The sequence below is a fragment of the Brachycentrus maculatus genome, unplaced genomic scaffold (assembly GCF_059751285.1).
Source record: "Brachycentrus maculatus isolate JH-2025_06_01 unplaced genomic scaffold, ASM5975128v1 h1tg000242l, whole genome shotgun sequence".
NCBI lineage: Eukaryota > Metazoa > Arthropoda > Insecta > Trichoptera > Brachycentridae > Brachycentrus > Brachycentrus maculatus.
In genome coordinates, this window is record NW_028280993.1 from 1,720,061 (window position 1) to 1,734,348 (window position 14,288).

The 14,288-nt window shown below is 35.4% G+C and overlaps 1 protein-coding gene across 24 annotated transcripts in view; it reads left to right on the forward strand.

Moving 5' to 3' along the window:
• spri (Src homology 2 domain-containing protein sprint) overlaps positions 1 to 14,288 on the forward strand; it is a 279,029-nt gene that overhangs the window by 257,824 nt on the left and 6,917 nt on the right. For all 24 annotated transcript variants that reach the window (XM_088265143.1, XM_088265157.1, XM_088265150.1 and 21 more), the window contains 4 exons: positions 9,285 to 9,451; positions 10,313 to 10,417; positions 12,058 to 12,249; positions 13,630 to 13,761. In XM_088265143.1, coding sequence (XP_088121269.1) covers positions 9,285 to 9,451; positions 10,313 to 10,417; positions 12,058 to 12,249; positions 13,630 to 13,761 — 596 coding nt within the window. The remainder of the gene's footprint in view (positions 1 to 9,284; positions 9,452 to 10,312; positions 10,418 to 12,057; positions 12,250 to 13,629; positions 13,762 to 14,288) is intronic.

A 14,288-nucleotide genomic window follows, 5' to 3' on the forward strand; every position in this document is an offset into this window, starting at 1 on the left:
CAGTTTGCCAGCCTTGCATTCTTTCCTTACATCCATCATTCAAACATCTAGCATACATCGTTTTGCCGCACATTCGTCTGAGCGATCGCAATCAGTCTGCCTTCATCCAATATTATTTTATCCTTGAACTTTGAATTGGTTTGATCGACATAAAAACATACACCATGGGAGTTCATATAGCGACCATGTTATTCAACAGTGGGTGTTATCGCAGCTTTCTTGCGTGCACTTACCATGTATTGACATATGGACCAAGAATAAATATTTTTCGGTATTATTATCGCCATAGTGTCGCTTTAAATATTTGTGCTCATTTAATTGAACAGAAATATCTCAGAATTTTAGTGCATCTAATCTTCTGTTTTTATTTCCGTTTGACATACCGATCCCAATATTTTTTAAATCATTTTTTTTATTCTTTTTTTAATTACTACTACTACATACAACTTACTACATAGTGAAACACCACACACTCTTCTGTACTGATATACACTCCTCGCTTCCTTCACATCCATACATCTAGTCATACATGCCCTCCGATTACGCAGACTTTTGACACCACCAGATTTTAGGTTCTGATTGATTTGATCGTGCCAAGTCTTTTTCGGTCGTCCTCGTTCTATTTTCCCGCTCACATTCAAACCCTTATCCGCACCCAATGGTGCATAGGGCACTGCATCATATAAACGCAGTGTTATCTTGATCGTAAAGATATGAGAAAAAGGTGATCAGTCCTCCGCTTCAGGTAATATTGAATAAATATTAGAGTGAAAAAATCACTTAAATTTCTTTGATCCCCCCCAGGAATTGAACCCGGGACCTTCAGAACGGTAGCCGAGCGTGCTGACCATTACACTACGGAGGCGGACAACACTCACATTCCCCACATATATTTTCTTAGTCATTCTCTCGCTATCCATTCGCTCAGCATGTCCATACCACCGTAAAGAACTCTTCCTAATATAAGCATTATTTAAAAAAAAATAGGAAAGGTGTGTTCATATGGTTTGGACATGTGGAACGAATGAGTGAGGAAAGATCGGTAAAACAAATTTATGAGGCGAATGTACTTTGAAAAAGGAGCAGAGGAAGACCGATAAAAACTCGGCACGATCAGATATGTCAAATACTTGAAAGCGGTTAGGTCAAGGGAGTGTATGAGGAGGTGCATGAATGTGGAAGAGGCGAAGAATGTTTACAAAGACAGAGTAGAGTGGCGTTCTATTCTCTCTGCCTACCACTGCGGTGCAGCGGCGTGATGATTAGTTACTTACTTTTAAGCCATTTGACTCTGTTATTAGACATACGCGCTCCGGGAAATGTTAGATGTACGCCGCACTCAACGTGTTAAAAAAATAATTTCTTAACCCCCCTACACATACGAACGTACGTGATACGCGCGGGTTTTCTTCACCATTCCGCGCTAACCCGTATGAAAAAAAGAAAAGATATCTGTTCCAAACATATTTAATGCGTACCGGATACACTGACAAATTTTGTCAGGTTTTCATACCTGACAATATTTTGTGACAACAAACGTTGTGATTTTTTTGCTTGTTTAAAAAATACGCCTGAAAATAACCCGAAGGTAGGGTGGTTAATTCGGTTTCTAGTATTTCGATCTCTCATCTCTAATTTATAAAATCCAAATTGATAATTCACACGTGTAAGTATCCTATATGTTAAATGTCATTAATATTACAATCAAGTTTAATCATAATACAAACAATCAACATTGACCACGCGCTACTATTATCGTGGGTCCTTCCATTTTTTCTCGTCATCGCCCCCCACCACGGGTTTCTTATTTGCACTCGCCCCCCACTTTCGAAATTTTCTACGCATTCCGTCTCTTTCGGCAACGGAATCTGAGAGCTAGATCTTCAAATGCTAAGTGCCCAAATTACATGCAGTTCCATTCAACTGCATCGAGTGCGTCTCTTTCCTACGTGACATTTCTCGCTCGCACACTCCCGAATGCAAGCTAGAGCCGCATTGATAACAGCCAACCCCGACCACAGAATGCCAGTCGGATTTTGGGAGCAGTCGCAGTCGCTTCTACACTAGAATCGCGTGCGTTTGTTGTCCTGTTGACAGTTGTGTTAAACTCCGCTCGTCGTTTAGGCGGGAAGAACTTTGGCGGCATTAATCTCGCGAAACCGTCGAAATAAAGGACATCTAATTTCGTGTTAGGTATACTCTAAGAACTATTAAGTGCGATCGTATAAAGAGTATTGTCTCACCGTCCCTTTAACTTGGAAGGGGCGGTATTCGATCTGCGAGGTCGCTAGTCCACTTCGCTTTATCCTTTCCATCCCCCGGCCCCGTGTGAATGAGAAATTTCAGATTCAAAACCTTCATACATGCGGGACGAAACCGCAAAGTCATCTATCATGAAGTGGTTCAAAAAGTCGTCCAGCGACGATCCCGAGAAGGTGCGTGAGCTGGAATCCCTCCCCCCCAACGAAACCCAGGAGCATTTGGCCAAGGAAGCTGACAAGCTTGAGAAAATCATCGACCCCGACAGCGAAACGACCGCGAAATTCCAAGTGCGCGACGCGACCCTCAACGGAGAAAACTACGTGGTAATCGACGAAGTCCAAGAACCCGGTTGTTCAAAAAACGTATGTTTCGCCAAAACGAAAGCGCCGGAAGCGGAAACCCCACCGCCCCGCGTGGAAGAGCCAGCGTTACCCATCTTAACCAGTTCCAAATCTGTCCTGGTTTCTGAGGCGGCGAGCTGTTTATCAGGGAACAGTTTGGACACGACCGCCGAAGCAATCCCCGAACAACCCAGGACGCTATTGGAAGGATCTAGAGTCCGGACCTTCTTCAACTTCCGCTGGAACAATGTAGAAAACGGCATCAAAGACCCGGACATAACACCCGGGTACGTAGCATACTCGGGTAGGAAGATGGGGAATCGAACACCCCAAGAACACTTCGGAATCTCGGAGGAGGAAGGAGTTATCATCCAGTTCAACGTGGTGGAGTACAGACAGTCGAGACGAAGGAGAAGATTCGCTAACGGAATCGATTATCCGGGAAAGCCACCGAATGATGTCGAAACCGACTGCGAAGGGATTGAAGCACCTTACATCATAAAGGAGGAATACATGAACGTCCTTCGCTGGATTTTGACCGCTTTTAAAAGCATCGTCAAATGGCTGAAGACGGCATTTGGTATTTATATTTTTACATACTTTATTTCATTCATTTTCTCGTTTAAATCTGATATTAATATCTCCTATCCACCATGTTTGCCAAAACAGGATATTAATTTGCTCGTAATAATATCTATTACAAACATTTAAACTAGTAGTATCTTGTTCATTTTATATACACGGATGTATATTTAGAAAAAATATAAAATACTGAAGCAGGGGAACTCTATTTTATGTCGTTGCATAATGATAAAGAGCAAACCACTAGATATTTTTAAAACCGCGAATTCATTGATGTGGGTAGACATTTAAAAATATGTAGATAATAATTTGCTATTCGGTGAATAGAAAATAATACCCAAACTTTTTTTTGGCATTTAAATCTTTAAATTTGTAGGATTTTGTGTATTTCTATTGAAATATTTACATATTTTAAGAATTTGATGAAGTAGCAAAGTACATATTCATCTTATGTTATATGTACGATAAATATTTAAAATAAATAATGAAATAATAATTGGTCAATATGATCATCTGTTTTCCCTTTATTTAAAATATAGAACGTAACCCGTTGAATCTAACTTAGTTCTTTTTAAATTTCAATAAGAATAGTATTGACTTTTTTGTATTATTTTTTTCGCTAATAATTAAAACACCCTTTTATCATTAGCGTGCGTTTATAGTCAAGGTAGATTGTAGGTACGATGTAAGCGTATTTATTGAACAAAATATTATTTTTAAACTTAGCACATACGACTATATTAACATTCAGGTCCAAAAACTACAGATTTATTAGAATAATGCATGTTTTATCGATGAATTAATACGTGAATTTTTTATCATACTTTTCCCATATTTTACCACCAATTTAGGGTAGGCACTGTGCCTATATAGAACGTACGCCACTGCGTTTCCCTTTTGATATAAATGTTAGGGATGCTCTTTCCTTGATTTTTTACTGCCTTTTCACTAACGAGATATCGTGGCAATTTTGAGTTGTAAATTTCTAAAAAGAGTATGCCTAAATAGGTTATACCATGTTATTTATTGTTTTGGCATTCATTTTGTGGTAATACACGATTAAATTATAAGTAAAGCACTTGTTTTTTTCTTCGATTATTCTATTGTTACGACTAGTTTCGAAAACTACAGATGGTTCCATCTACGGATTTGAATATAAACTAAAGTGTATATTATATTATTTTTTGGAATTCTGGGCATTTACGGGGCTGACGACCGTCATAGGCTGGTTTAAGTGATCACTTTACACACGTGTAACATTCACTAATTCTACCCATTATTGACAACCACACTACTCAAATTCTTGGAAGATCTATATATATGAACCAATTTAGAAACCTTGTTCTTGAATCATTAGAACTTCACTGGAGACATCTATTGGTGAGATGTAAAGAAGCTTTTTACTAAGCAGAAACTCTTATATTAGTATGTGAGGTCCGAATCCTGGATTATAATCACACACATGAGAAACTCCAGAAAATACCATTTTCATTTTTATTATTTAAGCTTATAATTAAACAAGATTAGATTATGTGAACAAGTATTTGGACACACTCAAAATGTTGTAAAGTATATATTAACGCTTTACTTCCACAATCTATTTTGGATCCTTGTCTGCAGGTAGGATAGTCAGGATAGGGAAGGTAAATGTGAAAAACGCATCACAAACACCCAGACCAATTGAAAATAAATCGTTCTTGAATTTATTTTACCCTTGGCGGGAATCGAACCCACGACGCCAGTTTTGCAGTCGAGCGTCTACCCAACTACGCCACGGCGCCTGTCAAATTGTTCTGAACCTGCTGGTTGAATATAAATGCTTTATTTTATTTATTGTAACTGCAGACAGTTGGTAGAATTCCATATTGAATTGTTGGGTAATATATCCAAAATTAAACAAGGTTTTGTTGGATTGAATTCTACATTTATTGAGTGTTTGATAATGTCCTAAGAAGACGAAACGCGTCACGTATTAAGATATACATAAATAAATTTAGAATTCAATCCAACAATATTTTTATTTTATTTTGGATATATTACCCAACAACTTTATTTTATATTCAACACCGTATATGGAAGCATTATTAGCTTCCGAAACTAGTTGTGACAGTATGGTATAATAACCTAAGTGGTAAAAAACAAGTGTTTTATTTATGATTTGATGAGGTTATATTATATTACAATGGAACCTCTCATAACGGGTAATTCGTATAACGAGCAAAAGAATGTGAAAAAGTTGCTTTCTTAACGAGCGTTTTTTGAATTACCTAACGTCCAAGTGACTCTGAAATCTAGCTACGGCTTATGCAACACCGTTTATCATGTCCCTACTCAGGCTTCAACTTTATAAGTTTCATAGCCTATGCCTACTTGTGAGTGGATTTACTCGTCATGTTTAAAGTTACTATAATTTCATGTAATTCATGAGTGAAAATTCTAGGCAAAAACACTCGCTATCTCGCTAGAGGCGTGAGTTTATACATTTTATTCATTCTAAGTTAGTTAGGTGTATGATTTTTCCTTAACGAGCGACTTCTCGCATAGCGAGTTACAGAGAATGGGCAAGTCTCTTTTTCACGACATTCACTTGGACTTCCGCGCCAGTCAAAATAAAAAAAAATGTTTCGCTTAGCGAGTAGATTCTGGAACGACTTATGCTCGTTTTGAGAGGTTCCGCTGTATTTAAACAGGACGTGTCTAACCATTTGTTCCAGATTTGTGTGAACTAGCGAACGTTCGACGTTTTGCTATCGAATACCGTATACATACATCTATTGTTAATGTTATCTTTAATTTATCGCTTCTCAACTGCATTAAATTAACAACTAATTTTGATCTAGTTTGAATGACATAATCTCAAAACAAAATATCATAATATTAAGTAAATAGGCCGCCTTCTCAAATCAGAGGCAAAACACCTTGCCAATAGATAATTTTATTTTCACGTTTTTTTTAAACATTTATTATTAATAAATATAATTTTATAATTAAAATGTAACTTTGTTTTAAAACCACTGTAAATATTTTTCATTCAAACCCTTATCCGCACCCCAATGGTGCAAAGGGCACTGCATCATATAAACGCAGTGTTATCTTGATCATTAACACATGAAGGAAAGGTGATCAGCCCTCCGCTTCAGGTACCAGTCCAGGGTAATATTGAATAAATATTACAGTGAAAAAATCACTTATATTTATTTGACCCTCCCTGGGAATCGAACCCGGGACCTCCAGTACGGTAGCCGAGCGTGCTGACCATTACACTACGGACGCGGACGAAATATTTACAGTAACTTAATTATAATGTCTACCGGTTTCGAAGCTAACCGCTTCTTTATCAAATCAAGAAGCGGTTAGCTTCGAAACCGGTAGACATTATAATTAAGTTATAATAAAATATTTATAGTGATTTTAAAAACAAAGTTACATTTTAATTATAAAATGGAAAATCACAAAGTTAGTGCTTCAAATATAAATGATGTAAATGTATATTTTTTTTAATTACAAGGCAATCGGTTATATTTTTGTTTCTGTAAAGAAATACGGGAGATAAAACGGATTTTATGTAATAGATTTATATTATCCAATGACACTTCGTGATGGAATTGCATTTTTAATTTATTATTAGTTAAAAACCAATATTTTTAGCTTTTCCAATTTTTTATTTGACCAGCGACCGGGTTTCGTCGTTACCGACATCATCAGACTGGTGAGAGGCTATACAAATTGTTATGTTATATATAAAAGAAGGCAGGAGTTGATAACCATGATTTGATATAATTTTATTGAGAAATTAATTTAATTTGAGTGAATTTAAGTATTGCATGATATTAAAAAAAACCTTTATAAAAAAAATAAAAAATAAAAATATTTTTAATATCATACAATACTTAAATTCACTCAAATTAAATTAATTTCTCAATAAAATTATATCAAATCATGGTTATCAAACTCCTGCCTTCTTTTATATAACAATTTGTATAGCCTCTCACCAGTCTGATGATGTCGGTAACGACGAAACCCGGTCGCTGGTCAAATAAAAAAAGTGGAAAAGCTAAAAATATTGGTTTTAATCAAAAAATAAATTACGGATTTATGTTTCTAAAAATGAAGTATGTTAGATGTTGGAATGGTGATATAAGGAGAGAATGCAAGGCTGAGATAAAGATTATTGATAAAATTAAGAAAGGTGTGTTGAGATGGTTTGGGTATGTGAATCGAATGAATGAAGAAAGTAAAACAAATTTGTGAAGCGTGTGTACTATGAAGGAAGTGGTCAGGTCAAAAGTAGGAATAATCGGAATTTATATAATGTATGAGGAGGTTCATGAATGTGGAAGAGGCGAAGATCGTGTACAAAGACAGACTTGATATATTAGTTAGTTTTTTTTTAAATGCAGGTGAGGATTCAATTCAAACCCTTATCCGCACCCCAATGGTGCATAGGGCACTGCGTCATATAAACGCAGTGTTATCTCGATCGTTTACACATGAAGGAAAGGTGATCAGCCCTCCGCTTCAGGTACCAGTCCAGGGTAGGAATATTAAATAAATATTCCAGTGAAAAAATCACTTATATTTATTTTACCCCCCTTGGGAATCGAACCCGGGACCTCCAGAACGGTAGCCGAGCGTGCTGACCATTACACTACGGAGGCGGGCAGGTGAGGATAGGATTGAAAATAACAGGGCACAGTTGTATCAAAATTATGTCGTGCTAAAATATTAAGAAATCTATTGAACTATCAATAGATTCGCTTCCACGGGGGTAGGCAGAGAGAATAGAACGCCACAGCAGTCTGTCTTTGCAAACAATCCTCACCACTTCCACATTCATGCATCTCCTCCTGACATGACCACTTTCAAGTATTTTAAATAACTTGAGCATACAAATTATCCCTGAAATTTATAGAAAAAGGGTTGTAAAAATAATCAGGCACAGCTATACGCCATTATATGGTGACTAAGTACATAATTGTCACGTTTATTAGGGTTGTAAGGCTTAAGCGCACCGTTTAAAAGGGTTTCCACGAAAATAGGACCCAATGAACGACCAATAAAATAAAATAACTTTCTTTTATTTCCAAGATTTTACGACGTGTATGTGTATATACAGTTTTTTTTTCATGTAACGCGGTGATATTTTTCATGTAACGCGGTGTTTTTTTACTGATATTTTTTTTTCAATAATTATCTAAATCAATTATACGCAATAATTTTTACGCTTACGCAATTACAATCTATATTTACAACATTTTGAGTGTGTCCAAATATTTGGACACACACAAAATGTTGTAAATAAATTAACTGGTCAAATTATAAGCTAAAATAATAAAAATGAAAATGATATTTTCTGGCGTATCTCATCATGTATAAGATTTATAATCCAGGATTCGGACCTCACATACCAATAAAAGAGTTTCTGCTCAATAAAAAGCTCTTTTTCATCTTACTAATAGATGTCTCTAGTGAAGTGTAGTGATTCAAGAACAAGGTTTCTAAATTGGTTCAAATATATAGAACTTCCAAGAATTTAAGATGTGTGGTTGTCAATAATGGGTAGAATTGGTGAATGTTACACGTGTGTAAAGTGATCACTTAAACCAGCCTATGACGGTCGTCAGCCCCGTAAATGCCCAGACTTCCATATTCTTCTTCATCTTTGATGAGATGTCAAAAAATAATATGAAATTAACTCCTGTAATTGGAGATAATCCAGATTTCGTGAATAAGTATTTGGACACACTCAAAATGTTGTATTAATATATTATTATATTGAACTTTTCACTCTGCAACAGATCATTTTAGGTAAAACCTGAATGTTTTTTCTCCATTTCAAAATTTTAAGTTTATTTGAAAAAATAATTAAACAATATCTTTTCTTCAAAATGCAAAAGCAACACTTTCTGCCCTGTAGCGGGTAAATATTAAGTTAAAAATATGCCGCTTTTGCTGGAATATAGTACATTTTCTGGGCATTCCGAAAACACGCGCAACTGAAAATTGACGATTTTTCGATATATGACGTTGTTGAAAGGAGTGAGATATGCAAACCATCTTTCTTCTTCTTATTTTGATATATTTTTTATTATTTTTTAGCTCCGCCCCGTCTTCAAGCGCTCCGCGGCTCGCGCGGCCGCGCCTCGCCCGGCGCCGCGGTTAGAGCATATGCACTCCACTTGGCCAGCGACAAGACGACCATATTCGCGCAGAACATGGACAACTTCATATCTTGCACCAAAGAAAGCAAGGAGACTTGTCCTCATGTAAGTGTGGCCGTTTTCTTTCATTTCATTTTATATTATTTATGTTTTATTTTACACTAGCTGTACCCGGCCAAGCGTTGCCGTGGCTCAGCTTGGTCAAATGGAAAAGAAAGGAAATAGAAAACGCACATTTCTATCACAGTTTTTCGCAATGCTTATGAAACTATAAAAATATTAAAAAAAAAACAATGCAATAGTGACTGGAGCTGTCAAGAAGCATGCTGTACGACATGAAAATATTTAAATAAAAAAACAATGCAATAGTGACTGGAGCTGTCAAGAAGCATGCTGTACGACATGAACAGTGTTTATATCGCGTGTGTTGCTGTTACGCTCAACAGATGGCGCTGCCACTGCAGTAAAACTTTTATTCAAAAAAACTTTTTTAAACCTGTCACCTCTTACATTGTTATTTATATAGATAGATAAATTAAAAGCACACGTATATATCGGTGAATAACTAAGGGAGATTTAAGATTTTGATCAAACGAATACATTTTTTTTATATTTATAAATAACATTATTTCGAAAAAGACTTATAAAAGCGTAATAAAATACTAAATGCATATAATTTTATATAATACGATTTTTGTATTGATCATATAAAATTATACGCATTTAGTATTTTATTATGGTTGGTATTTATATGGTTCAATGACGTGCAGAATAGTGAACATCATACATTGATCACTTAACCCGGCCAATGCCAGGTCGTGAGCTCTGTGAAAGTGATTCTTGCTGGTCCAAATCAACTGGCACGTTGCATACGTGGAGAGAAGTGTTAACTGATCCCTGGGGATATATATATTTTTTTATTAACTTACAAATGTGATTTTTTAATTGATCGAGATTTTTTTGTAGGTTGTCATGAGAAATATGAGGCAGTTCATGTCGGGGATGAAGAACTACCTCGTGAAGCACGGAGAGAGAGAGTTCGAGAAAGAAGTGGAAAAAGAAAGACTAAAAGTAAGTTGTCGCCTTAATAACTATATAACAGTCATCTTGAAAAAAAAAACATATTTCCAACAAAATTATTATTTAAAAAATTTCAAGTCCCAAATATAGAATCCATTTATAAAAAAACCGCAGTTTTTCAAATACTGAAGGGTGACAACTATTTAAATTTAACAAAGAATTTATCATCGAGATTCTCTATTTTTCTATTCCAAAATGCAACACCAAGCAATTTCAGCAAAACTTCAAATATTTGGCAATCAAACATTTCAATAAACTCCCTAAAGAAATAAAAAAATAGATGATATAAAAATCCTTAAGAAAAAAATTAAAGCTATACATTTAAATCTTTAAAAAAATATATAAAAAAAACTATTATATCTTTTATTATACAACATTAAACCACGAGTGTAAGTCCCTCTCCAAGCACAAGAGCACAGACTCTTTTATGGAGAGGCACAGCGAATCGAAATATAAAAGTTCTCCATATGTATAAATGATTCAAATGTATTATGTTATAAATAAAAATGTAAATATATTAAATGAATAAAAAAAAAAAAAAAAAAACAGTAATTTATGTATCAAATGTTAAATCAAACACCAATCTTTTGAGTCTACTATGTTGTATTTTATTGTTAAAAAACACATACGGACCGTCAGTCCATTTAATCTTCACATTCGTTTAATGACATAACTAGGCAAAACAATTGTCACTATATTAATTTTTATGTATTTTTTAACAATAAAATACAACATTTTGAGTGTGTCCAAATACTTGTTCCCAAATCTAGATAATCTCCAATTATAGGAGTTAATTTTCATGTTATTTTTGACATCTCATCAAAGATGAAGAAGAATATGGAAGTCTGGGCATTTACGGGGCTGATATTCATCTCACCAATAGATGTCTCTAGTGAAGTTCTAGTGATTCAAGAACAATATTTCTAAATTGGTTTATATATATATATAGAACGTTCGAGTAGTGTGGTTGTCAATAATGGGTAGAATTGGTTAATGTTACATGTGTGTAAATCACTTAAACCAGCCTATGATGGTCGGCAGCCCAGTAAATGCCCAGACTTCCATCATATTCTTCTTCATCTTTGATGGGATGTCAAATAATAATAAAATACAACATAGTAGACTCAATAAATCTGTGTTTGATTTAACAATTCATACATAAATTAAAATGGAGTTCTACAAATTAAATGCCAAATCAATAAATATAACAGTAATATAAAACTAACTAACAGCGTCTTTCACATACTGTTGGTAAAGAGCGGCAGACGCTTATAAGCGTTCTATTAGCTTACTTTTGGTAGAGAGTGAAAGATACCAAAAAACATTGTACAGATGGGAATTGGGTTTGCGGATACTTGTGATAAGTACTGTCTGAGTATAAATAGGGTCAGGGTTGATGAAAAATCCCAACAACAATGTGATCAAAAAAAAATCCAGCATCTTTTAATTATGTATATACTAAATCAACCACTTGGCTTGATTTTTTTCCTGAAGCTTTTTGTTCTCGCGGTGTCAGCTCTTGTTTCTGTGCCGGATGTCATGACCAGTCTTACGCAGGTCTTATAAATTCTCGCCTAACTCTCTTTCAGCATGTGTGAGTCATAAAATTTATTGTATTTCTTGTATTACAGTTGAAAGCCAACGAGTTCTTGAACCTGGATGCCATCCTGGAAGGGGTGCTGCACGGGGCTGTGGTGACCCCCCTCAGGTCGCACGTGTACAGCCTGCTCGCCGACAAGTTCGCCAAGAATGGAGACATCGCCAAACTGACGCAGGGAATGAGGATAGCCAAGGTGCTTTCCCCACTGAGGCTCGGAATCAGGGTAAGAGTAACATCTATCTATCTCATTGCTCCGCGAAGTGTGTGCCGCAGCACACTGGTGTACCGTGGTGATTAGTTGGTGTGCCGCGGAAAAACCATCTTGTTTTGTGAAAATAACATAAGTGATCCAAATTTTGATTGCCTGTGCTCAGTTAAGTCTCACATTTCGCATTAAACATAATATGTTAAATATGTTACCATAATATGGTAAATATGCACCTCTGAAATTTTTTAATTTGGGAGATGTACCTTGAATATAAAAAGTTTGCAGAACAGAACAGAATCTATCTAAATATATAAAAAAATCAATTGTCATTCGTTAGATATACAAAAACTCGAAAATGGCTCAACCGATTTGAATAAATAAATAAAAAGTTTTTACCCCTCAATACTGGTGGTATTAAGGGGATATTCGCAAAGACAGAACTCATTCGCCGGCCAACCACCGAAGAGGTGAAATGTCTTTCCACGTCTGATTTTTTTAAAGAACGTATAATGGAACTCCTTACAATCATCAATAACTCTTTTCTTTTCACAACCATATAATTATTTCGAAGAAAAATTTATTTTTTCAATACCAAAAGGGTGTTTCATCCTTTGGTATTGAAAATAATAAAAAAATCAATCATGTAAAATATTACCTGGTTTGAAAAAATAAAGTTTTAAGATTTATTGAATACTAGGCTTAAATAAAAGAAAATTTAAAAAAAACTGACAGGAACAGCCGAAAAATCAAAGAAATCGTTTAGTTTGGCAATCTTGTATGGGAATAACCACTTTGAATTACTTTCAATAGATGGCGTTATTGGCAGACCTATCATTCGATACGACTAGTTATTAAATTTCATTAAGATCATTTTATAGACTGCTAATCTAGCGAGTGTTTTTGCCTAGAATTTTCACTCATGAATTACATAAAGATATATTAAACATAATGAGTAAATCCACTCACAAGTAGGCATAGGCTATGAAACTTATAAAGTTGAAGCCTGAGTAGGGACATGATAAACGGTGTTGCATAAGCCGTAGCTAGATTTCAGAGTCACTTGGATGTTAATTAAAAAAAATAAAGATTGCTAATCTTCTTTGTCAGCTGTCTCCACTGCTGGATGTAGGCATCTTTGATTTTTTTTTAGACTTCTCTTATTTGGGCTTTTTATATCCACTTACTACCCGCGACGGGGACGATGTCATCTTGTTTTGAGAAAAAGACCTTCAAATTACGACGCAGTTATATGTAACGATATGTATTACGATAACAGTTAAGTGTACTTTTGTTGAAGTGAGAAAGATACTCGTAATAATTGCATTTTAAATTAAACACCAAACATAAGTTAATATGCAGTATATATCTAATATAATTGTTTCTTATTTTTTACAGCCTTCAGTGAGAGTACCTTCAGATATAGAAATGGTTGTGATTTCTCAGTATTTCGTGAAGATGCAGGAAGCAGACTCCCCACTTGACAAATTGGATAATCTCCTTTTGGCAATTTCATCAATCTTTAATGTGGTAAGTTCCTTCATTTAAATAATACCCTTTACTTATAAGGACGTACCCTGTATTAGTACAGGGTACAGTCTTTTTGTCCGCCTCCATAGTGTAGTGGTTAGCGCGCTAGGCTACCATGCTGGAGGTCCCGGGTTCGATTCCCAAGAGGGTCAAAATAAATATAAGTGATATTTTCACTTTAATATTTATTCAATATTACCCTGGACTGGTGCCTGAAAGGGAAGGCTGATCACCTTTTCTTCGTGTATTTAACGATCAAGATAACACTGCTTCTATACGATGCAGTGCCCTATGCACCATTGGGGTGCGGATAAAGGTTAGAAGAAGAATAATAGTCTTCCAGTCGTTACACTTGTGTCACATACCACTCTGCCCATGATTGAACATCTATATTGCATTAATTCTTGATACCTGTATATATGCAATGGTCTTAGATCCTTCCGCATACTGGTAAGGTATTCGATACATTTGTAAAGTATGGCCGATTGTTAAGCCATCAGTTGAACTATTGGCGAAGTATTTATAAG